The sequence below is a fragment of the Podarcis vaucheri genome (genome assembly GCF_965113315.1).
Source record: "Podarcis vaucheri genome assembly, chromosome: 10".
NCBI lineage: Eukaryota > Metazoa > Chordata > Lepidosauria > Squamata > Lacertidae > Podarcis > Podarcis vaucheri.
Window position 1 is genome coordinate 45895364 of NC_138748.1, and position 25079 is coordinate 45920442.

Here is a 25079-nt window from a genome sequence, read left to right on the forward strand (position 1 = left end):
TTTCCTCCCAACAGACATTTATATAACAAAATAAAAAAATGATGCAGGCAGAAGAAAGAAGTTTGCCTGGGGCCTATGTGGTCACTCACTAAGCATTCATAGCACCAGATCTCCCAGTGAGGAAGGACACAGACCCTGGACTTCTATGCAGACGTAACCATTTAACAGTTTAGCTGTTATCAATACTTGGGAAAAGTGCATCTGCTCTTTCTTTCTTTTGTGTGGGCAGTTACAGAGCAATGGGCCTACACACAACAATCACACTTGCTTAGTCAAAGTAGGCTGTTGTGCACAAAAATAATTTTACTTTTCCAAGCAACAGGCCCAGCACTCCTTGGCTCACGAACTAGTTTCAAGAAAGTTTTGCACTTCCACTGAAGCTCTGAACGAAAGAGACATCGCTGACACAAAGTGAGCTTTCCAAGTAACTCAGAGCTCTCAAAACTTAGCAGGCTACTGTCTTCACTTCAGTCTTGGAAATGCCTCCCTTTGCCTGTCATTCTTCGGCGCAGGGTCTTGCTCGTCCGCCCTGTATTTGGCTTCTGGGCTTTCTTCCTTGATCCTTGGCTGTGTCTGGCCTGCCTTCCTTTGGTCTTTTTCTGGCTACGGGAATGCAGTGTGGCCGTGAGCGAAGAAATCCTGTAACGGGGAGGAGAACAAATAAATGAATTCCAGAGGCAAACCAGTTCCCAGTCTTCATTTATAAAACGCTTCAGCCCCAGCTACATTTCCCACACCCATTTCTTGCTTCAGCTGAAGTTAGGCAGTTAGGTTATTGCTGAAGTTAGGCAGATCTGGCCCTGTATGCTACCTAGATGGGAGATCACCTGGGAGAAGGCATAGCTCAGTGGTATGAGCATACAGCTGGCATGTGGAGGGTTGTGGGTTCAATTCCTGGCATCTCCAGGGATCTCAGCAGGTAAGACCCACACTCGAGACATGCTGCCACTGTAGATTGTACAAGGACCAACTGGCCTGACTCGATACATGGGATACATCATATGCTCTGAATGCCATATTCTAGCCACTCCTTGTAGAAAGAAGAGGGATAGCCAATGTGGCGCCCTCCAATTGTTGTTGGAGCCCCAACCAACATAACCAATAGTCAAAGGTGACAGGAATAGGCAGTCCAACAACATTAAACCTCATCAGATGTCTCCCTTCTCTCTGCAACCTGCCAGAGTTTTCCCCTGTACCAGGAATATTAATCAGTCCTCTTTTCTCTCCTTAAGACCCCCCTTTCCCCCCAACCTCAGTCTAGGTAAGTCTGACCTGCATAACCAGAGGCCTGTTGGACCAGGCCAAAGGCTCATCTAGTCTTGCATCCTGCTTCCCCACAGTGGCAGCCCAACCAGATGCCCCTGGAAGACCGCAAGCAGGGCATGAGGGCAACAATCTTCTCTTGCTATTGCTTCCTGTTTACTGGTATCCAGACACATGCTGTGTCTGGTTCTGGAGGTGGTATAGAGGCATTACTAACAGCCACTGATAGCCTTGTTCTCTGTGAATTGCTCTTATTGTATTTGAAAGCCATCTAAGTTGGTGGCCATCGCCACGTCTCATGCAAGCCATTTCTGCAGGCTAACCCAAACTTTGCCAAGCTGGTCCTCTCAATATGTTTTGGACTGCAACTCCCATCAGCCCCAGCAGCATCTGATGTCATAGGACAGCGGCCCAGTCAACAGCCTGGGTCAAGAGGCTTGGCTAGATCCAGTCCCCCACCTTGACAACCTCTTTCGTCGAGTGTTAATCCTAAGGAAACCCATTGCAATGTGACAGCAAATTGATGCAGGAATGGAAAAGGTCTTCAGAGGAACCAAAAGCTAACCAAACAAACATACACACATGTGCGGGATAAAGGCAAAACTCCAAAACAACAACAACACCCATTCCCAATGAAGAATGAGCATGATCAGTAGGCACAGAACATTGGCTGACTATTTTGGACAGGATGTGGGAGAGGGAGGAATGTGAACCAGGCTTCCTGGAACCCTGAACTGGAGCTCTGCACACAGCAAGACCTTTTAAAAATGCACTTGCTAACATACAGTATTTAAAAAGGATAGATTACAACACAAACGATGTCATTAATGGTGGAATAAAAACATTCTCATATGAACACGTGTGATGCAGATAGCTGCTTGGACAACAATAGTTTTTTCCTTGCCTCCTAAAGATTTAGAAAGCGAGTGAATGGTGCTGAGACAAGGCAGAGAATGCCCTCTTGTGGTGCAGCATGGTTATCAACCCTTTTTGCTGCATAATGGTATTTCAGCATTGAACCCATGTTGCATTTAACAACACAGTAGCCACTGGTGACCAGGAATTCCATGCAGGTGAGTGAGTGGGATGGTTGAGGAGAGGCAAATCTCTCCATTCCTCCTCCAGCACTCTGCTTGGTTTCTGGGCTGGTTGCAGAGGAAGGCAAGAAAGTACATTTGCATTGTCCTCTCTGCACCAATGTTTGCTAGAAGGCTTTACTTTCCTTTTTTCTTAACCAGGCTGTGAAAAGTTACAACCTTGCACTTCCACAGCGGCCCCAGAAGATGGCATTTCTCCTCTGTGCCCACCAGCATGGAGGCAGTTTTGGGTAACTAACAGTGCAAACCTAACTATTTCTACCCAGGAGTAAGTCGTATCTAGCTCAATGGGGCTCAAATCCAAGGTAAGTAGGATTGCAACGTAACTTATTTACAAGGCTGTCCTTAAGACTCAAGGTCCTTGGCACACCACTGACATTCAAGACAGTTTGTTCACAGATCGGCTTGTGAGTGGGCGAAAAAGAGCAAGGGGGAGGGTCTCTTCCAACCCCAGAATTATCTCTCTGAGGGAGAGCAAACCCCTATAGCCCTGCAGTTATGTAAGAGGAGTCCTGGTGGATGAGAATTAAAGCCCATCTAGTCCAGCATCTGGTTCCCACAGAAGCAAACCAGATCCCTATGGGAAGCCCATCAGCAAGGCATGAGTGCAATTAACTAGAATACAGAGGCATGGGGAGCTCACATCAGCCCCAACCAGCATAGCTAATGGTCAGGGATGAAATGAGTTGCGTTCCAGCAGCACTTGGGAGAGCCACAGATGTTCTGAACTTGGTTTTGAAGGTTAAAAGGTGAGGGTTAACCAATCATAATTACCTCTGAGACAGGAAAGGATCTCTAGATTTCTTAGGAAAGATGCACGCAGGTTTGCTTGAAGCATCTTCGTCTTTTTTTCCCATTCCAGCATCTTCTCCCTAAAAAAAATAAAAAAGAGGCATATGAGCCACACAGAAATCTAGGCACTGCTAGTGTAAACATATATGAACCCGGGTCAATTTGACAAGTAACTTACTTACTAAGCTAGTTTCAAAATCAGCTATTGCATCAGACTTGTTTTCTTTTGTAGGATAAATCAGAACTTGCAGCATGGGTGTAAAAACCTCTCGCACATATTCATTAAGTGTGGTGGCTATCAGTGTGACCTATGACTCAGGAAGTCTCAGCTTAAATCAAGGATACCATGTGCAGTTATGCAAGCTCCCATCACCATCTCTAATACTGGCCTGTCATACAGTGCTATTGTGGGTATTAATGAGATCTAGGATGTTAAATCCTTCAAATACACAGAGCACCATATGTGACAGGCAGGATGCAGGACCAGGGAGATCCAGGAACAGATCCTCACTCCATCATTTTATTCTAGCCTACATTAGAGAATGTGAAGCCATGTGTTTATATAAAGATCTATTTTTTTTATTTTGAAGAAACAATTCTGATCAAAAGCAGATTTGACTGAACAGCACAGAGCTTGTGCTGGGCTTTGAAAAAGCAGCTTGTGGGAATCTGGCTGATGCCAAAAGAGGCAAGGACTCAGCACAGAAAATGCTCCTCCCTCCAGCTGTTCACGTTTATCCCAAGTGACTAATGTTGAGGATTTCCCTTGTCAAGCACTGCAGGAGTTGCAAAGCATATGGCAAGAGACGCTTATATTGAACTTCTCCAAGTACCACTTTGGACAGAGACACGGTTCCTACTTAGCAATAGCATATTCTCTTGAGAAACGGTCGGCCCTGAAAAAATGCTTAGATGGCTTTTCTATCTTACAAGACGTCTCATGAAATGAAACGTTTTCAAACTTGGCTGGTTCAGAGGTTCAGTCTTCAAAAACGCAAATGTGAAGCTCCATGGAAATTAAGTCCAACTACAAGGTCCAAACTGAATGCATATTCTTCCACCCCCAATGCCTTCTGTATGCTGAATTGTAGGCTGCAGGCTCCTTGGGGCAGCAACCTTTTTTCGTGGCACACACATGGGATTGTTAATTAATTTAAGAGAGATGCCAGACCTAAACTCCAGTAGTTAGTTAATCAACAAATATACACCTCTAGAAAAAAATAGAATTGGGCTGAACATACAAGCTTGCAGAGAGGAATTACCTCGTTGGTGCTTAGTCCCACCAGACGTGCTCCTGAGAGGTCCAAGTCACTGATCGTAGTAACAGTGACTGTGTGGTTTGGGTGGTCATAGCTCACAGACTCCGTTTGCGATGTTACCAGTTGCTCTAGCTCATCAGCTTCCTCTGGGAAGATTAAATAAGGAACCCAAAGAAATCACAAGTGTCAAAACAGTTTCTTCAACTTAAGGATGGAAAATTTAGGGCAGAAACTCTTCTGAGTTTGAACTTCTCAGACAAACTGCTACATATTCTATTTCTTCATACACACAGGTGCTTGAGACTCCCAACAACTTTTTGTTGTAACTAGATGATTTCTGCCACGGTTTTTAGAATTCTAATGAACTATACCAATACGCTCCAAGTGATTTGAACTACAAATCCCATCAGCCATTCAAGAGGGCTGATCTTTGCTAGGATTCCTGCAACGTCATACAATAACTATCCTTCTAAAGGTGGAGGAGAGGGAAAGTCCATCAGTAACACATAACCAAAAAGATGCACAAAATGAGCCGCTATCTCCACAGTCTTGACATTTGTAAATTCCCTTGCGACACATGTAAAAGGGGATTAAATAACAATACATTAAATAACTACACAGACAACTTTAACAGTCACACCTTCAGAAAGGACACGTACCCAAGGCTTCTTCTCTCTCTTTCAACATCTTCATGTATTCTTTGTGCCTCTAAAAACAAAGAAATGCCCCAAATAATTAGAATGCTTTCAGATAAACAGTTGCTTGGTCTCATCCGAGACATCAGCCAAAATCCCAGAAACCAGAACTTGCACACCTTCTCCTTTGGAGCCAAGTAGTAAGTCAGCAGCTACCTGGGGAAATTCCAGCATTTAGTTTCTCAGATAACAACACTGTGTCCATCAAGCCTGCAATCCCAGGGTTGTTGCTTTTTTTACTGTGGAGTAAACAAACACAACCTAGCAGTTCGAAAGCACGTCAAAGTGCAAGTAGATAAATAGGTACTGCTCTGGTGGGAAGGTAAACGGCGTTTCCATGTGCTGCTCTGGTTTGCCAGAAGAGGCTTAGTCATGCTGGCCACATGACCCGGAAGCTGTACGCCAGCTCCTTCGGCCAATAAAGCGAGATGAGCGCCGCAACCCCAGAGTCACTCACGACTGGACCTAATGGTCAGGGGTCCCTTTACCTTTACCTTTAAACAAACACAGGTCTGGGCTGCATGTCTAGAAATGAGATGATGAGTAGGAAAGACAGGGAGGAATAGGTTGTCAGGATAGTGAACAAGTGCAATTTTGCATACTCTTGTGTGGTGTTAAAGGGCACAAAGGGAAAATGGAAGGCAGGCTTCTGAGAAGTAGGACTGAAAGGAGACTCGAGGTTATGACCAAGTCAAAACAGAAGGAGAGCAAGCCTAGAAAGAGACCTTTGGAAGAGCCATGAGGATCAGGGTGCGATAAACAACAAGGGATGTAGCCCAGTTGCAGAGTATCTGCTTTACATGCTGACGTTCCCATGCGCAATCCTGGGCATCTTCAGATATGGATGGGACCCTCAAGAGCTGCTACCAGTCCATGTAGACAATACTGACCTAACCGGACCAATAGTCTGGCTCAGTATTAGGCAGCTCCCTAAATGATCTTTTGGGGGCCAAACCACTCATTGAGAAATCCTGTCTGTCAGGCTATTCTGTTGGTCATAGGCTCCCAGCAGGGATAGGAAACCTGGGACCCCCAAACAATGCTGGACTCCAACTCCCATCAGGTCTGGCCAACAGTCAGGGATGATGGGAGTTGTAGCTTGGCAACATCTAGAGGGCCACAGATTTCCTGGCAAAAACTGTTTCTGACCAGGAGGAAACTCTAAGGAAACTCATTCAATAGTTCCTAGGCAACCATTGCTTCACTATAGCTTCACGAACCATGCAGCATTACTTAATACAGTGACACTTCATCAGAGAATTGGAAAAGCTGACAAAGGTCTGATATTTTATTATGTTTGCTTTGAAAATACACCCCCCCGGGAATATATACCTCTTCCTTCATCTTCTTTTGCTCATCTTTCAGTTTGCGTTTTATCTCCTCCACAGCCGCTTTCCTCCTTTCAACCTTACGCTTGTGGAACCCGGTCAAGTAATCCCTGGGAAGAATAAATATACCAAAGAGCAAGTTAGAGACAGTGGAAGAACAACTATCCCCTAGCAGCTCAAAAGCCATCTTTCTCAATCACAATCACCTCATAAAGCCACAAACAGCACAAAACCATCAGCATCATGGGCTAAGCTCCTTTTGTAGGGTTTGCAGAATAATGCACATGCAGCAGAATAAGGAGTTAGAATCTGGACAGGGATAGCCTAACTTCTGTTATCTACGCTCTGGTAACCTCTAGGTTAGATTACTGCAACACATTATACGTAGGGCTGCCCCTGAAGGTGGGTGGTTATTCACAGGGACAAGACGGTTTGAGCATATTACAGTGGTACCTCAGGTTACTGATGCTTCAGGTTACAGACTCCACTAACCCAGAAATAGTACCTCGGGTTAAGAACTTTGCTTCAGGATGAGAACAGAAATCGTGCAGTGGCAGCGGGAGGCCCCATTAGCTAAAGTGGTATCTCAGGTTAAGAACGGACCTCCAGAATGAATTAAGTTCTTAACCCAAGGTACCACTGTACACTGCTCCTGGGTCGACAGCACTGGCTGCCGATTTGTTTCTGGGCCCAATTCAAAGGGCTGGTTTGGACCTATACAACCTTGAAACGACTCAGGACCACCTCTCCCAATATGAACTGACCTGGACCCTGCAATCATTGTATGCGGCCCTTCTTCGTATGCTTCCTCCCAGAGAGGTCTGGAGGGTGGCAACACAGGAATGGGCCTTTTCTGCTGTGGCTCCCCATTTGGGGAACGCTCTCCCCAGGGAGGCTTGCCTGGCACATTCATTAAAAAACATTTAGGCGCCAGGCAAAAACATTCCTCTTCTCCCAGGCCTTTGGCTAATTACACAACCTATGGCCTTTCAAACTGTATGAGAGGATTAATGTTTTGTTTGTTTGTTACTCTGGTATGCTTGTGGTTTTATGTTGTACACTGGGGAATCTGAGCAGTATAGAAATTCAGTAAATACATAAAATAGGCAGAATGGACTTTATTATAAAACTCAGTCCAGCTATCTGCCGGTTATACACCTTTAGGCACCAGGCAAACCCGTTGCTTTTTAACTAGGCCTTTGGTTGATCTTATTGACACCCAACACCCTTTTAGAACGTGGCTGGGGGTGGGGTATTGGGTTACTGCTTTTGGTTTGATTTTTATATGTTATGGTTTTGTTGTGAACTGCCCTGAGACCTCCGGGTATAGGGCAGTGTAGAAGTTGAATAAATAATAATAATTATACTTGTTTGCTTTGTGGGAATGTTGTGTGTGTACAGGGGGTACCTTGGTTCTCAAACGCTTTGGTAGTCAGAGAACTTGGAACTCAAACACTGCAAAAAAACCTGGAAATAAGTGTTCCAATTTGCAAACATTTTTCGGAAGCCGAACATGCTCCATTTTGAGTGCCACACTTCCGATTTGAGTGTTACGCTGAGGTCTGTTTTTGCTATTTGTTTTTGTAGCTTTTTTGTTTTGTTTTTGTGACTGTGTGGAATCCAGATTAATTGATTGTGTGACTGCAGTACATTGTTTATTGCTTTCATTTTGTGGATCAATGGTCTCGTTAGATAGTAAAATTCATGTTAAATTGCTGCTTTAGGTTCAGGTGGTAGCCGTGTTGGTCTGATGCAGTCGAAATATATATATATAAAAAAAATTAAAAATTATTCAGTAGCACCTTAGAGACCAACTAAGTTTGCTCTTGGTATAAGCTTTTGTGTGCATGCATTAAAGTTGGTCTCTAAGGTCATGCTGGACAGTTCTGCTGCTTTAGGGTTTGTTTTTAAAAGTCTGGAATGGATTAATCCATTTTGTATTACTTTCTATGGGAAAGCGCACCTTAGTTTGGGAACGCTTTGGTCTTGGAAAGGATTTCTGGAACGGGTTAAGTTTGAGAACCAAGGTACCGCTGTATATGTATGTGTTTCCCTCGCCCCGTCGAAGCACACTCCACTCCATCCCCGTCCCGCTGCACGTGTGAACGAGACCCTCGGATCGCAGGGCTCGCGCGGTTTGCTTCCGAGGGTTTCGCAGCTGCCCTCCGGGCGCGAAACCCCGCTGCCTCCCGCGGCGAGAGGCACTTCTGGATGGGAGACCTCGTGCAGGGAAGCCGCGCCCGTCGCCTCGCGCGGGGAGGGAGAAGCAGCTTGCCGCCCGCTTTGCCTGCACTCACCGCCGGTTCTCCTCGTCGAAAGTGACGACCCTGCGAAGCGCCGCCGCGCGACACTCCTGCTTCTGCTTCTTCTTGCGGCCCATGCTGGGCTCCGGAGGCCGAGGCGCGCTTCTTCCGGGGCCGGAGCCTCGACGCCGCCTCTTCCGCCTGGGTCTTGTTCCTGGGCCCTCCCTCCACCGAGCACAACCGACTGGCGGCGCCCGGCTGCCTCTTCGGGAGGCGTGTCGCTCCCCAAGCCTTGCATTAAGAGAAAGAAAGGAAAAGCAATGCAGACTGTGTGCACGCGGCATATTCGAATTACGTCCCCCTCTCCACCGCTTCAAAGAATTCTGGGCGCTGATATTAATATTGGACTAAGTTTAGTTATGATTTGTGTTTGTTTGTTTGTTTAAAAATGTGGAAAATTAATTAAAAAAATTGGGGGAAAAAGAATTCTGGGCGCTGGACTCGATCGGTAGAGCAGCTCGAGACTCTTCATTTCAGGTTATGGGTTTGAGCCTCATAGGTTGACTAAAAGATTCCTGCACAGCTAGGGGTTGGACTAGATGACCCACGGGATCCCTTGCAACTCTACCATTCTAGGATTTAAGGGGAAAACTATATAGTGTCCAGAATTGTCTTGAAGGGGAAAATGCACCGAGAATCTGCTCTCAAGAGTTACAGTGCAGTTTGGTGGCGCCATAAAAGACTAGCCCGGTTTATTGTTGCAAGAGGCAAGCTTTTCCCTCTGGAAATTGCTTCATGCATCTAACGGAGTGGATCTGTATGCCGTAGCAAATTGGTCGAAGGTGCCCCGTTTCTTGTTTTTTTAAGACATGGCTGCTGACCTGGGAAAGGTTTTAGTTCTGTGGTTAACTGCAGTCCTGTGCATGTCTACTCAGAAGAAAGACCCATTGAGTTCAACAGGATGTACTTGTAACTGTGTACTGGACTGCATCCTAAAAGAAACCAGCTACAATTGCCAACCACTGTACAGTACTATTTCTATTATTATTATTATTATTATTATTATTATTATTATTATTATTATTAAAATTTGTGTACTACCCTATACAGATCTCAGGGCAGTTTGCAACACAAAATTACAATATGAAAGGCACAAAATATGGTACATAATAAAAATAAGAACAAAAACCAATAATCCCCACTTCCACAACACATTTAAGTGGGCATCTATAGAGTCCAGTGGGCTTTATTCCCAAGTAAGGGTGCATACAATTGCAGCCTAAGCTTTAAAGGGGGCTTGTATGCGTGCAATACTGTCAGATTAACATTTTTAGATGATAGCATTGCTGGTGGGAGATGAGAGTCCCAAAAGCATCTCGGGGGCACCAGGTTGGCAAAGGTTGCTGCAGGGAGACTTCTAGCCTTTGCCACTGCTTTGTTGTGTGGGCTTGGTCAAGCTACAATCTCTTGTCTCTTAGATAAGACCAATACCAGCTGCAAAGGGAGTGTTAGTGTAAGCTTAGGAGTGCTCTTAAGAATCTTTTTAACAAACAATCTTTTTAACAAACATAGTAACGAATGTGGGTTGTGCTGCATTTTATCACTTTGCGTGCTGCTTGAGTTCCTTTTTCTGGGGCTTGGCCTTTAGCGCTGTGAGATGTGGAAAAACCGGTTTTTATGTTTAATAGCTGCACTTCCCTTAATACCCACAGGCACAGCCTCCTTTGCCGCGGCTGCTGCCTCGCCTGCAGCTAACACCTCTGCCTGTGCTGCTTTCCCTTGCAAGCATTTTCTTACCACTCCAGCTGCCTCACACAGAGGCAGCTGTGTCTCTGCCTCTCCCTCCTTTAAAAGGAAAACAAAAAAAAACCCCTCTAAAAGTTCTCTAAATCTACCTCTTGTGCAAGGTGGACGTGTGATCACAGGTACCAAGGAAGCAGATTTCCGCTCTGCCCCAGAGGGTTCCAAGGCATTCCAGAGATGATGGCTACAGAAGATGGCAGGAATGTGAACAGCCTCAAGGAAGTGTGGAGCAGAGAAGAGAATGCCTTGTGTGCAGATTGCGGGGAACCCGGTAAATCAATTTTTGAGGCTTCAGGGCAGGAGGGCAAATGTGATGGACGTCTGAGGCAGTCAAAGAAATGACCGTTCCTTGGAAGGTGTGGCGGGTTGTGGGGAATTAATGAAGGAGAAGCAGCGCTGGCACGTTTGGGCATTGTGTTTTTAATCTAGCCTGGAGCTCCTCCAGATAACTTATGCCTTGCGCAAAGCTTCCATGGAGATTAGATTATATCTGGTACTTGGTGAGTGTTCGTTCTGATTTGTTTGCGGGTATGTTATGTGACAAGGAGCATTCATCCTAAAGTGTGCGCAGGGCATTCATATATATTTCCATTAATCACTCGTTCATTCCTTGCTGTTTTAAAAGTGAATTTGTTGTGATAGGGCAGAGGTTTGGGGACCTCAAGCCTGGGAGGCCAAATGTGGCCCTCTGTACCTCTCTGTTTGGCCCTTGCACCCTTCTCAGGCCACACCCATGGCTTGACCCCCTCAAGTGTTTCTGGCTGATTGGAAAGTGTTCTTGGATTCTAATAATGGTCCTTGGGTTGTTATTTTTACGAACCGCCATGTGACATGAAATCCCAGGGTGGGCCAAAACGAAGTGAAATACAGCATTTATAGTTACAGATAGGTAGCCGTGTTGGTCTGCCATAGTCAAAATAAAAAAAATTCCTTCCAGTAGCACCTTAAAGACCAACTAAGTTAGTTCTTGGTATGAGCTTTCGTGTGTTTTGAACAAATTTCAGTCAGTGGGGCCTAAAATGAATGCCTCTCAAGGGTCAATGGGCTTGGTGAAGAGCATCTTCAAAACCCTTGAAGAAAGCTTGACAATGAAGGTGACAGAAACATCTTTGTGGTGAGGGAACTCTACCACTTGGGGGCCGCTGCAGAAAATGCCCTCTCACTAGCCTTGAGTTTGGGGCTGTCAAGATGGCGGATAGAGAGTGGACCTTAGAAGATTGCCCTGGAAAGATTGTGGCAAACCTAAACTGTGCTCCTGTCCTGCTTGTGGGATTATCACAGGCATCTGGCTGGTTACTAAGAACAGGCTGATGAAGGGCCTTTGTCTTCATCCAGCAGGACTCCTCTTATATATTAGTCAAACAAGGCCTATCAAGAACTTTGGGGTGGGTGGGTTAGAACCTGTTTAGTAAATAAATATAATACCCAGTCTCCAACCACTGATACACTTTTATTCCCCTTAGACCCTGACTGGGCCTCCTATACTTTGGGCGTCTTCCTCTGCTTAAACTGCTCAGGGATTCATCGCAACATCTCTGACATCAGCAAAGTCAAGTCACTAAGGATGGACCACTGGGATGAAGGTCAGGTGCAGGTGAGTCTTGTGTCCCCAAGAAGCTACTCACTCGATAATATATTTGCATAGGAGATGCAAACAATTCGCCCCTCTTTTCTCTCAAGAATGCTGGGAGTAAAGAGGGAAGGGAAGAAAAGAAAAGAAAAGAGAGCACCAAGCTTCAGAAATGTAAGACTGGTAATCATGGAGGATGAGAAAAGGTTGAGTTCTCCTGAGGTTGCTGTGTCAGGGAAGGAGGGGACCCCGGGGCCTTGTAGAGGTCAAATGTCATGGTGATGTGGCTGGTGCATAAGCGTGGAATAGGGAAGATAGGGATTTGTGTTAGATGAGGAGTCACTCAGGTGGCTTCTTCCTCTCCTCCCACCAAAGCCTGGATTGCTTTGTGAGTGTAGCAAAAGGGTTTGAATTGTTTGTCACAGATCTGAAACAGTGAGCTGGGGCATAGCCACAGATCTCATTAGCAGGGAGTTCAATAGTGGCAGGATTCTGTGATCAAGAACAAAGCTTGCCAACTGCCTGAAAGTGACTGGTCCATGCTCAAGAATGAAAACATTTGGGTGCCAGTCTAATAGACATGCAATTTTATTATGTGTACTTGTTTTTAATTTTTGTTGATTTCATCTGTATTTTTTGATGAGCATTTTATACTGGGCTGCACATAAATCATACATTTTAAACACCCCCCAAATAATCATGCAAACGGCATTTTTTCAGGTTGCTGAGAACTGTAGCTTTGTGATGGGGTAAACTACAGTTCCCATGATTATTTTGGAGGGGGGTGCATGCTTTAAATGTGCTTTAAATCAGTGGTTCCCAAACTATTTCAGGCCACTGCCCTCTTGGTTCCATAAACTCATCCCCAGTACCCCCTACCCTAGAAAAAGCATCATTCAGAATAGTGGTTTATCTGACCCACCAAGGACGATAATAGAACAATAAAATTCAAAACAGTAACAGTTAATTCAAAATCCAATTGAAACAATTTAGTTTAACTAATTCAACAAAATTGATGAACTGGATCAAGTGTTACCAGCTTTTGAAAGTAATTTAACAAGAGGCTTAGATACATTTAGTAACTATTTCACTGTTCAGCAAATTCTTAATGTGTTGGATGTGCTTGATGAAGTGATACCAGTATCCCAGTGTCTGGTTTAAAGTCACGTAGCAAGAGTCTTAAGTCACCACCTTTAGTAATCTTGGAGTCTGTTTCATTGCTTGGAGAGAAGTTGGATGACCACACTAAAACCACGTTCCACCGAATATGTTGTTGGAAATGCAACACGGAGCTTTTTGACCACTGTGCTTAGAAATTTCCTTCTGTAACCAAACCTCTTGGTACGATTTCTTAAGCTTTGGCTTCAGCTCAATGCCATTTTGTAGCTCAGGGCTTGTCCACCTGTTAGATGACTGCTGTCCAAGTTGACCTGTGTGGGGTACAGGCTGGAGGGGTCAGTGGAGAATTCAGTCCTGCTGGCTGCAGGGGTCTCCTTTGTCAGTATGTTTCCCGCTTGGAATACACTGGGAAAACTGCACCCAGCAGGAATGAACCCTGCCCATCCGCTGATACCACCCAGTAACATCTGATGGTTGACAGGTGGATGTGGTTTGGAGAAATTGCCTTGCAGGCCAACTTGGACCCTTCGGCAGCCCAAGACTGGCATTCAGCCTGGAGGTTTTCTCCTCCCCACCAACCCACTATAGCGTATAGTTGGAGGACAGCTTTGCAATGTGTAAAATGGCCCTGATTACATTGATAACAGAATCCCAGAATGTGATTTCGGCCTAATTTCCTCATTTCACCGTGTTCTGATTTTGGGAGACAATTAGCTGCACAGACAATGGATACTGCACAGAGTTGTAGGTGGCAAGGCTTTTGAAAATTTATGGGGTGGTACGTAAAAGTAGAGCATCTCTGCCAGCTGATCCTGGCTAGCTGGAGCTGATGGGAGTTGGAGTCCAAAACATGTCAAGGGCACCAGGTTGAGGAAGGCTGGCTTACATGAAAAGGGTATGAGCATTAACTTGTCCATCTTCCCCTTTTTAGTTTTTGATGCAGCATGGGAATGCAGTGGCCAAGGCAACGTATGAGGCCCATGTTCCTATGTACTATTACCGCCCAGTCCACACTGATTGCCAGTAAGTGCCGAATCTCCATCGGGGAAGGGAGAAAGAGTTGTGCATTGCGAGATTTCTCTTGCCTGTCACCATATCATCTCTCTCGACTTCCCACAGAGTCCTGAGAGAGCAGTGGGTACGAGCCAAATACGAACGGAAAGAATTCACGGAGCCAGGAAAACATCCGCCATATTCCAATGGTAATCCTTCTGCAGTGGAATCAATCCCTCTGAAAAGCTAGCAGCCTTGTGACCAGTGCCAGATTTACATATAAGCTAAACAAGCTATAGCTTAGGGCCCCACTCTCTTGGGGGCCCCCAAAAAATTTAAAGGGGAAAAAACCTGACATTTTCAAAATATAAGATTAAAAAACAAATAAAATAAAACCAGTGTACATACAGCAACAGTGTTTTGTGTTGTGTAGGCTCCTATGATGAAGTAATGGGCCCCGCCTGCTAGCCTGCTCCCTAAATTATCACTGGTTTGCTCATTTCTATATATAGGGTGCCTACATTCTGTGTGGACTGATTGCATGGCAATATGTGCAAATGGCTTTAGATCCCTATTAGGTCCATAAATTACCATATGGCATACATTCAACACAAAAAACAGCGACAATTTGTTGTTGGCAAAGGACAGCTGGACATATAAAGGGCAAAATTACCTCCAGTAGTTTAGGGCCTCATCAAACCTAATCCGGCCCTGCTTGTGACAGGTGTTTTTAGGGGGGCCTGTCAAGATCCTGGGGTTCTGGTGGCTGCCCCGGGATGCCAGGTGCAGACTCCAAGAGTTTTAAAGAAGAAGACAATTTGGCACATTGTTTTCCCTCCTTCAAACTCCCAGAGTGGGTCATGAAATAACATAATCAGGGCTGCTCACCAGAGGAAATGGTTTACCTGTGAAACAGGAAGAACTATAATTCAGTGCTTGTGGCCTGTATGTAGCAAAGGGTGTGAAAACAGAGTGGAAGACTATCTCTGCGTGTGAATGCTTCCTCAGTGGGGGCAGACAGAGCAGTTTTCAGGTCCACCTTCCACCCTTTCAGAACTGAAGTACTTACAGCGTGGCTGCTACTTTTTCTTATTGCAAAGCCTCCCCTCCAAAAAAGAAAAGAAAAGAAGACTTCAGAAATTCAACTATGCTTTTTCCAGCAGCGTTGGAGGAAAGTGCTACCTGCTGAATTGTTGCTGTCACACAGCTGTAAAAAGACACAAGGAACGGTCAGAGGAAAAGTGGAAGCTAGAACTTAAGTAGCTAGTCCTTAATAACCACAGATCAAATAATTCCTCGACCATCTCTCATCTAGGATGTCTCTCACCCTGATGGCATGGAGGAGAATGCACTGTGCTAAAATATGTAGACTTTTGGAGTAGAATGATGGAGGGGGTTGGTCTCTGTAGGGCAGTATGTATCTGCTGTACAGAAACCTCAATGGTCAGTGCGCAGGGGTCATAGCTTAGTGGCAGAGCCCAACCCCTATTGCATGCAGAAGGCCCCAGGATCAGTCCTCTTGAGATCTCCAATTAAAATATGAGGGAGACCCTGAATGACTGCTGCCAACCAAAACAGAGAATATTGGGCTAGATGGACAAATAGCCTGGTATAATCTGTTTACAAATGCACTAGGTAAGTGAGGTGCAGGAGCAACTACACAGGCCTCTTCCGGACTTTTCATTGAGCATTAATCCTTATTTGCTTGCATAAAGTCTATGCAGAGGTTAGGCAATGTCTGGTCTTTATTGAGTATTTGTTGTGATTTGCTTGCAAGGAGGTTATGTGACTGAGCATTCATCCTCCCGTGCTTGCTTCTTCCCCTTAATCATTTGTTCATTCCACACTTTTCAGTGCATTCCCCCATTGCTTTCCTAACTGCAAAAAGTCTCTCTCTCTCTCTCTCTCTCTCTCTCTCTCTCTCTGTGTGTGTGTGTGTGTTTGTGTGTGTGTTTAAGTGGATTTTTTGCGTTAGGATGACAGGGCACTTTAATCCACTTCAGTTGCATGAACCTAAATTCCCAGTATATGCTGGAATTTCTCCCACAACATACTGGCAGTCTGTAGGCAACCCTGATACATGGCAGCTTCCTGTGTGTCTTGTGCTGGCCAGGGCATGTAATCTCCAGCTTGCATTTTCCTCCTAGGATTGAAGGAAGGGATTCTGTGGAAGCGAGGCAGAGACAACGGGCAGTATCTTCCGCGCAGGTTTCTGCTGTCCGAGAGAGAGGGCTGTCTCAAGTATTTTGTCAAACAGGATGTGAGTAGCAATCTACTTGTGTGAGTGCTTCCCAACCCGGAATGGGCAACCTTTCCTACAGTCTTCAGAAGGATGCTGCAGAATTTTCCCGTCATCTCCCATCTCTTCACACTTTAAACTGTTAAGGGCCTGCCTGTTTTTATTTTTGCTTATGAAGCTCTGCAAGATCCCTTGTGCACCAGTGGTGTTGTATAAATAACAACATTATTTTCTTTACAGGCCAAAGAACCAAAAGTAGTTGTTAAAATTGACACTATCAATGCCACGTTCCAGCCGGAGAAGACAGGGAACCCAAATGGCCTGCAGATCACCTACCTGAAAGAGAACAAGACTCGCAACATCTTCCTTTATCATGAGGATGGGAAGGTACAGGGGCTATGGCTAGCAGTATGGTGTGGCACTCGGTAGGAAATTGTGGAGAAAGCCTGGATTTGACAGAGTCAGCGTCTTCTATCAGAAGATGGTCTAGATAAGGAGAACAAGCATTGCCTGCAACAGCTGCAAATTAAATACAAGTCCTCAGCACTGCTAGGAAATATGGCCATGGTAGGAAACCATCGTGGGGCAGGATGCTGTTTGGATTATTATGAATTCTAGCTGTGGGAGATGTTCACTGATGCTGCCCAGGAACTTTCTTCAATTGGACTTTGGGTTCCTCAGACGCATGCTGCAAACTTACCAGGAAGAAAGTTCCATAGGCATAGGGGATTAGACAAATTCATGGAGGATAAGGCTATCAGTGTTTACTTGTCACAATGACTAAGTTCTGCCTACATTGTCGGAGGCAGTGTGCCTCTAAATACCAGCTGCTGGGGATCACAAGTGGAGAGAGTGCTGTTGCATTTACATTCTGCAGGTGGGCTTCCCATGGGTTGGCCGCTATAAGAGCCGGAAGCTGGTCTAGATTGGCTTTTAGCCTTGTCCAATAGGTTTCTTAGAAACCAACAAGATTTGCTTCTGAGTAGACCTGAGGGACGCAGGTGGCACTGTGGGTTAAACCACAGAGCCTAGGACTTGCTGATCAGAAGGTTGGCAGTTCGAATCCCTGCGACGGGGTGAGCTCCCGTTGCTCGGTCCCTGCTCCTGCCAACCTAGCAGTTCGAAAGCATGTCAAAGTGCAAGTAGATAAATAGGTATCGCTTCGGCGGGAAGGTAAACAACGTTTCCATGCACTGCTCTGGTTTGCCAGAAGCGGCTTAGTCATGCTTGCCGCATGACCCGGAAGCTGCACGCCAGCTCCCTTGGCCAATAAAGCGAGATGAGTGCTGCAACCCCAGAGTCGGTCACTACTGGACCTAATGGTCAGGGGTCCCTTTACCTTTACCTAGACATACTTAGGGTCAAGCTTCCGGTTCATTGTTCTTTTGTGTGCCATTCCTCTATCTAGGAAATTGTGGACTGGTTCAATGCAATCCGCGCAGTACAATTCCACTATTTGAAGGTGGCCTTTCCTGTTGCCAGTGATCAAGAGGTAAGAAGTCATGGAACAAGATTGGGCTCCTTCAGGCAACCTGTTTATCCAACATTCATCCTGATTTTCTTGCACAAAGTTTGTGCAGAGAATAGACTATGGCTGGTCTTTATTCATTTTGATTTCTTTGCAGGAAAGTTATGTGACAGCAGCATTCATCCTGATTGTCATGTCAGGTGTTTGTTTGGTGTTTACACATTGCCTTGTCAACCACTTGTTTATCCCACACTTTTCAGTGCATTCAATTTATTAGCTGCATTATCTTTCTAAAGTTGGTTTGATTTCTTTAAAAGTGGATCTCTTGTGCTGGGGCAACAGAGCACTTGAATCTACTTTGACTGCACAAACCTAAATTTCTGGCATGTGCTTGCATTCCTTCTGCATAGCCTGCTTGCAAGGCTGCACTACAGACTAACTGGCTTCCTAGTGTCATTGCAAATCTAATTACTTTCAGCTCTTTGGCCATCTTTGACTCAAAGTGAAATTGGGTAGAGTGTGTGTGTTTGGTTGGACTAGCATTAGGCATTTTGTGTGTGTGGGGGGGGGGGTGTCTGTGGAGCTGGCATGTTTGGGTTTGGCTGGACAGAACTAGTTGTTTTGATACCTTGGGTAAAAAGACGTTTTCCCCCTACCCTAGCCCACCCCATTTCCTGTCTATCCAAACCTCTGATTATGCATAGTGTTTGAATGCCTTCCCAGCCATTTCTGATAAGCCAAAAGCTGTCCTTCTGTTGCAGCTCAAAAGCCGTCTGACTCGGAATTTCCTGAAAGAAGGCTACATGGAGAAGACTGGGCCCAGGGTATATCAATTTATTTATTTAGGTTTCTATGTTTATTTTGCGGACATGGGTGGCGCTGTGGGTTAAACCACAGAGCCTAGGACTTGCCGATCAGAAGGTCGGTGGTTCGAATCCCTGCAACGGGGTGAGCTCTCATTGCTCAGTCCCTGTTCCTGCCAACCTAGCAGTTCGAAAGCACGTCAAAGTGCAAGTAGATAAATAGGTACCGCTCTGGTGGGAAGGTAAACGGTGTTTCCGTGCGCTGCTCTGGTTTGCCAGAAGCGGCTTAGTCATGCTGGCCACATGACCCGGAAGCTGTACTCCGGCTCCCTCGGCCAGTAAAGCGAGATGAGCGCCGCAACCCCAGAATCAGTCACAACTGCACCTAGTGGTCAGGGGTCCCTTTACCTTTTTATGCTTATTTTAAATCCCCTGCCCGAGGTTTAACCAAGAGTAAACTACCAGCAAAATGAAAACAGCAAGAAGGCATCTTGCGAGCTTAAGGTTGAGGCAGTCACACTGCTTCACTTCCAATCAGTACATATCCCATAATGTTTTATGCCATAAGTGTTCTGGTATATTTTTGTCCTGCTTTGGTATCCTCTAACACCCTCCCCCACCCCCCACCCCCCGACAGCTTTAATGTGGTAGCACTGGGGAAGTACTGTAGAACAAATTAAAGTAGGGGAAAAAATCCACTACTAATGCATTATTGTTGTGTTAAGAACTTGTTGTGGAATACCTGCAATAAACAACAGTCTGGGTGGGCCCTCTTAACTCTGTGCTACTAGGGCAGATGTGATATAGGAATTGAATGCACTTCTAAAGCCACTATCGAAGATTGACCAGGAGAGGGCTCTCTCCTCTTGTAAACATCTCTGGTTCTTCTGCAGCAAAAGGAGTCTTTCAAGAAGCGCTGGTTCACTCTGGACCACCGAAGGCTGATGTACTTCAAGGATCCTATGGTAAGCCAGCAGTCGGATTGCCCCTTATCCCCTCCCACCTCACTCTGCTCTCAGTTCTTTACTATGTTACACTGTCTTCCAGCAGATGAATAGCCGTCTTGCTTTGCTTGAAACAGGAGCAGGGTTGCTGCCTATCAAACCTGCTCCTGTTGCCATGCTGATTTAGGAACCTAAAGTTTTAGTGCTTGCTTTCTGCCCGTCAGACTTTCATTAAAGCTGTGTTTCCCCCGTCTCTGACCAGTGCCAAGCTCAAAACAGGTGCAAAGAGACAGCTCCTGAAACCTTGAACTGTGGGACTTATTCCCCACAGGATGGCCCCCAACTTGGACGGCTTTAAGAGACGGTGGGAGAAATTCATGGAGCAGACGGCGATCGGTGGCTACTAGCCATGATGGCTGTCCTCTGCATCCATGGTTGGAGGCAGTAATGGCTCTGAATATCAGCTGCTGGAAACCACAGGGCATGAGGGAGTGGTCTTGTGTTCAAGTCCTGCAGGCACTTGGCTGGCCATTGTGAAAACAAGACACTGGAATAGATGAGCCATTGGCAGGAACGGGGAACCAGGTTTCCTTGGACTGTAGCCCCCATCACTCCTGACCGCTGGCCATGCTGGCTGGGGCTGATGGGACTTGGAGCCCAACAGCATGTCAGGCCATCTGTCAGGGATGCTTTATTTGAGATCCCTGCATCACAGGGACTTAGACGAGATGACCCTTGTGGTCCCTTCCAACTTCATAATTCTACAATTCTATGATTACCTTCTAGAGGCCCGTAGGTTTCTTATCCCTGTTATGGAGGGAACAATGGTGGAAAATGTCCACTCCCCCAGGCTGCTGCTTCAACTGTCTGAGCTCCTTCTGCTCCTTCTAGCATTAAAGGGTGGGGGTTAAGATAGTGGCACATCATCAAGCCTTACTCCCTCCCCATTGTGCCGCCACACACCCTGGGAAACTGTTTTGATGACCCCATCAGAGTTTTCTCCCCACCCCAAATCTTTTTTATTATGTTTTACATTGCAAATTTAAATTCAAACATTAAACACCAACACCATCATTTAGGATTCCCTGAATCCTTCGACTCCCCTCCACCCTTCCATAGTTACCACTATCAATCTTTTTTCAACTGCTTCTCTTATTTTTTCTATTTTTCTTAAATAATCTATTTTTTACCATAATTTTTAGTACATTACAAGCACCCCTCAAATCCTGCCAAAGTTTTTAGTTGCTTACAGTGTTCTCTTAAATACATTGTAAATTTTCCCCATTCCTTCTTAAAGTTCTTCTCTTCCTGGTTTCTGATTTTCCCAGTCAATTTTGCCATTTCGGCATAGTCCATCATCTTCATCAACCATTCATCTCTGGTCAGGACTTTGTCTTCTTTCCACCTCTGGGCCTGTAGTATCCGCGCTGCTGTCATTATATACATAAATACCAATCGTTTCTGCTCCTTTGGTATATCTGCGCCTAAAATTCCTAATAAAAAAGCCTCTGGTTGACGACCCCATCAGAGTTTTCATCCTGGTCCAGTGTGTGCTCTCGGTCGCTAACATGGACCGGAATCCTAAGGCACGTCTCCTATTTCTCTCCTACCTTGCAGGATGCTTTTGCGAAAGGTGAAGTGTTCATAGGTAGTGATGGGCATGGATATGGTGTCCGGCAAGGGCTGCCGACCGGCACGCAGGGCACCTTCACCTGGCCGTACGGCATCACCATTATCACACCTGACCGGGAGTACCTCTTCACCTGTGAGACTGAGAGGGAGCAGCAAGAGTGGATTGCAGCCTTCAGGCACGTTATAGAGCAGCCCATGACACCCCAGGAATATGCAAGTAAGTGCCAGAAAGACTTTCTTCTTGGGCACTTGGGTCTGAGGGGTGTGTGTGGCAGGGATCTGTATTGAGAAGTAAAGTGCTGTCATTCATATATATATATATATTTCTAATTTACATTTCAAAATATTCATTTAAACATCCTTGAATCAATGACTTCCTTTCTTCTCTTTCCGTGGTCCATTTTGCATACCATACATCCCTGCATGTTTTACATGAACGAAACCATTCTGTAATCCATTGTTACATCCATCAAAACTTATTTACACTGTTGAATTTATCTTAATGCTACCAGCGTTTTTAAATGAACACAATTTTCACCCATATATTCAGTAAACATTTTCCAGTACATTTAAATGTACATTCTTCTTGTCTTATTCTATGTTAAATCTGCAAGCTGCGCTTATACCATCAGTTTAAGTTGCCATTCTTCTTTAGTTGGGACTTTGCTCATTTTCCATTTCTGGGCTAACAAAACACGGGCCGCAGTAGTAGCATACATAATAGTCTTTTTTGACACCTGGGAATTTCCCTCTTAATTATTCCCAACAGAAAGGACTCTGGGTTTTTTTTTTTGGAAAGGTACTTTTAAACAATTTTTTCAATTCATTATATATCATTTCCCAATACCCTTTTACCCTTTTACAAGTCCACCACATATGATATCATATCACACCACAACGCTCTCTTCTTCCCACCTCCAGAAAACACATGTACATGTTCAGGAGGCTCCGATGAACAGCTTTCATACATGCTCACATACATTGTAGCATTTTTGCTCTTAAAGCAGCACTGGGGAGCGGGGGTCTCCTACACCAGAACTGGCCTGGAGAAGCAAAAATTCATCTTCCCTGCCTCTCTATCTTCTTCTTTCTAACTTACCTGTTGCAGCTAACTCTTCTTTTACAGTGAGTGTGCTGCTGCATTCGGAGCAAACAGTTGTTCCCATTCTCTCCAGTGCTCAAACTGCCCCACACCTGTTTGCTTTGCTTGCAGCAGTTCCTCGACTGTAAAAAGATTTTTTTTAAAAGATGCTGGAGACTGCCAACTATTGTGCGGACATTGTTTTAGGAAACCCAGAGGCTGCAGGGCCTCTGACCTGTGCCCCAGAATCTGGTCTTGTTGGTGCTTCTGTGGCTGACCTCTGGAAACCCCACCCTGACTTCTGTGATTTTACCAGGCACTGTCCACATCCTTGAAACCTTGTCTCTGCATCCATGAGAACTAGAAACTTAAATTATGAGATAAAACAAAAGCTGCATTCCGTGTGCCCAACACTAAATTCTGTTTGAGAATATATTGCAGAACTCGTCCATCCCTGCTCTAATGCCTCCTCTGTTTTCCTACAGTTGAAGCTTATTTCAAGCTGAAGCCCTAACATCTTTGAAGGAGAGAGACTTGCTGCTTTTCTACTTGTTGGTCTGCCCTCTTGGGAAACACAGGGTTAAAGAAGGCACCCTTTCTCAAAGAAGCTGCTATGCTATATTCCAGTGCCTCGTGGTTGGGATCCATTTGGACAGCAGAGCTTTCTGCCATTTTGATCAGCAGCGGATCCAGATGGAAAGCGCAGGAGCTGATCAACCGAGGCATTGTTTGTCCTGTCCCACCATAGGCCTGGCAGACTTGCTTTCTATTGGTCACACTATATGTGGGGGCCCTCCTCAGTGGCTTACTACTGCTTGCTGCTGATTGGCTGCTGTCTATTCAAGGCTTCAACAGGAAGATAGAAAACAACCACTCATCAAAACAGCTGTGTGTATATGTACTAAACTGATGAGTATTTTATTTTGCTCCTGTTTCTGCTGCTGCCCCATGTCTCTTACTCTCTGATTATTCTGATGTCCCGGCTGCCAGGTTTCCCCACTTTGCTATCTATTCAAAACCATGATAAACCTGCTATCTTTCTCTTGACTTCAAGTTCCTGGCAGCCTGCAGCAGTACTTGTCTTTTGAGTTCATATTGTTGCCTCCAGTAGAAAAACGAGGACTGTCCTGAGTGCTGAGGCTGTTCTGGGTGGTCCAGTCATGCATGCCACTCCACTGCCTGTAACTTCTGTGTTTTCTATTCAAATGTAATGAAATTTCTACTTATTTCCCCAAAGCATCGGACCAGCCAAATAATTTCAGGAAGATTGGTCAGATAATTTTGGTGTGCCTTTTTAATAGACCCCATTTTATACCTGACAGATGCATTGATCTCTCTGCCTCTTGTCCTCTCCACATCAACTTTCTGTGACCTGTATAGGCTGCTCCAGACTGTTTCTGTTTCTTCATCTCAGCGGAAATGAGTGAAAAATAATCAAATGAAAGATATTTTTGTTGTTGTTCAGAACTATTCAATTTGAATTCACATATGTTATCCTAACTAAAACAAATCAAACTAATGGGGCTTGTTCCTTTTATTTTCCATTCATTTCCCACAATGAACGTGGAGATAGCTATAACAACACAACTTGCTCTTCTTTATAGACAAGCTCTTGAGGATTCTTGCCAGCCTGCTTAGCCCTCTTCTCTGATCCAATGGGCTTCTCCTTATATCAATTAGCCCTCTCTGCCAGATAAAGAACTCGAATTCAGGTTTCTCTGTCTGCCCAGTTATTTAATGTAGGCAAAGGAAAGGCAAGGGTTAAAGGTCCATCAGGCATAGGAGCCAACTCCTAGGGGCTGAGGTCAAAAGATATGAGGGGGCTATCCTCCCCCCCCCAAGTTGATGGGCATTGCGATTCAAATAGTGTGTGTGTGCTGTGTCATGTGATTGATTATCACATGACAGGCCAAATGCGTGGCTAAGTATGAGCTGAGACATTGATCCAACAAGTGACACACTCCCTCCCACTCCTTTCTTTTGAAGAGCAGGGAGGGCATAAGCCTTAGCCCACCTGAACCTTCTCCTGGCTACCTGCTCCCCTGACGCTCCTCTGTCTCAGACATTTTGCCTCCCTCACCCTGTTCAGACCCTCCGCCAGGTCATCCAGCTCCCTGATCTCTTCCTCTTCAGGATTCAACTGTCCCCTCTGCGACATCCCTGAGGGGCTGATGACAGTGGAGAGGGCAGCTTTGCAAATTGTCTCAAGTCCCAGAAGCAGAGGCAGATTTATGGGAGCACATCCGGTTTGCCTAAATTGAGCTCCGAGCCGAGAGGGTGTCACAGGGAGTTCTGCAATAATGACGAGCGATGGAAGGCAGGCAGGAGGGGGCACCAAATTTTGGCATTGCACTGGGCACCACAGAAATGTTAAAGTCTGCACTGCCAGAAGTGGGGGGGGGGGTAGATTTTTTTTCTGCTTCATGAAATGCCTTGCAGAAAATGACTAGAGATGTATCAGGTTGCATGTGAGCAAGGATGTTGTGTGTGTGTTTTGGGTTCAAGAAGATGAGTTCTGAGTGGCTCAGTAGGAATGCTGGAAATGTTTGTAGGAGTATTATTTTATTAAACTGACTCCAGAAAGAGCACTGAAACAATCGGTTATGCTGCCAAACCCTTTGCAGTCATGCTTTCCTCTCGGCCGATTAAGCTGGGCTGATGGAATGGCTCATCTAGTACCAAATTGCCAAGGCAGCTGTTTGCAGCTGGATTTCCCCATAACTACGTTTGTGGAGCTTAAGAGGAGGGAA

The 25079-nt window shown here is 45.4% G+C and overlaps 2 protein-coding genes across 2 annotated transcripts; one reads left to right on the forward strand and one right to left on the reverse strand.

The window, feature by feature from the left end:
- NOL12 (nucleolar protein 12) lies at window positions 1–8889 on the reverse strand. Its single transcript, XM_082241367.1, has 6 exons — window positions 8732–8889; window positions 6439–6544; window positions 5071–5119; window positions 4415–4557; window positions 3135–3232; window positions 1–639 (listed from the first exon to the last, which is right to left on the reverse strand). The coding sequence occupies exons 1-6, from the start codon at window positions 8812–8814 to the stop codon at window positions 468–470; spliced, it is 651 nt and encodes a 216-aa protein (XP_082097493.1). The 5' UTR covers window positions 8815–8889; the 3' UTR covers window positions 1–467.
- Window positions 8890–10374: 1485 nt separating this feature from the next.
- On the forward strand, window positions 10375–23848 carry LOC309542564 (arf-GAP with dual PH domain-containing protein 1-like). Its single transcript, XM_082241425.1, has 11 exons — window positions 10375–10751; window positions 11944–12074; window positions 14101–14192; window positions 14289–14371; window positions 16310–16422; window positions 16642–16788; window positions 17810–17893; window positions 18631–18693; window positions 19566–19637; window positions 21234–21465; window positions 22815–23848. The coding sequence occupies exons 1-11, from the start codon at window positions 10658–10660 to the stop codon at window positions 22841–22843; spliced, it is 1140 nt and encodes a 379-aa protein (XP_082097551.1). The 5' UTR covers window positions 10375–10657; the 3' UTR covers window positions 22844–23848.
- The last annotated feature ends 1231 nt before the right edge of the window (window positions 23849–25079 follow it).

Bases quoted from the DNA above. Each gene is read 5' to 3' on its own strand.
- NOL12 (XM_082241367.1), bottom strand. From the start codon at position 8,814: ATGGGCCGCAAGAAGAAGCAGAAGCAGGAGTGTCGCGCGGCGGCGCTT. The intron at 4,558-5,070 runs GTACGTGTCCTT...TAATCTTCCCAG, and splicing joins AGAGAGAGAAGAAGCCTTGG to AGGAAGCTGATGAGCTAGAG. The intron at 3,233-4,414 runs GTAATTCCTCTC...TATTTTTTTTAG, and splicing joins TGGGACTAAGCACCAACGAG to GGAGAAGATGCTGGAATGGG.
- LOC309542564 (XM_082241425.1), top strand. From the start codon at position 10,658: ATGATGGCTACAGAAGATGGCAGGAATGTGAACAGCCTCAAGGAAGTG. The intron at 10,752-11,943 runs GTAAATCAATTT...TATTCCCCTTAG, and splicing joins TGCAGATTGCGGGGAACCCG to ACCCTGACTGGGCCTCCTAT. The intron at 21,466-22,814 runs GTAAGTGCCAGA...GTTTTCCTACAG, and splicing joins GACACCCCAGGAATATGCAA to TTGAAGCTTATTTCAAGCTG.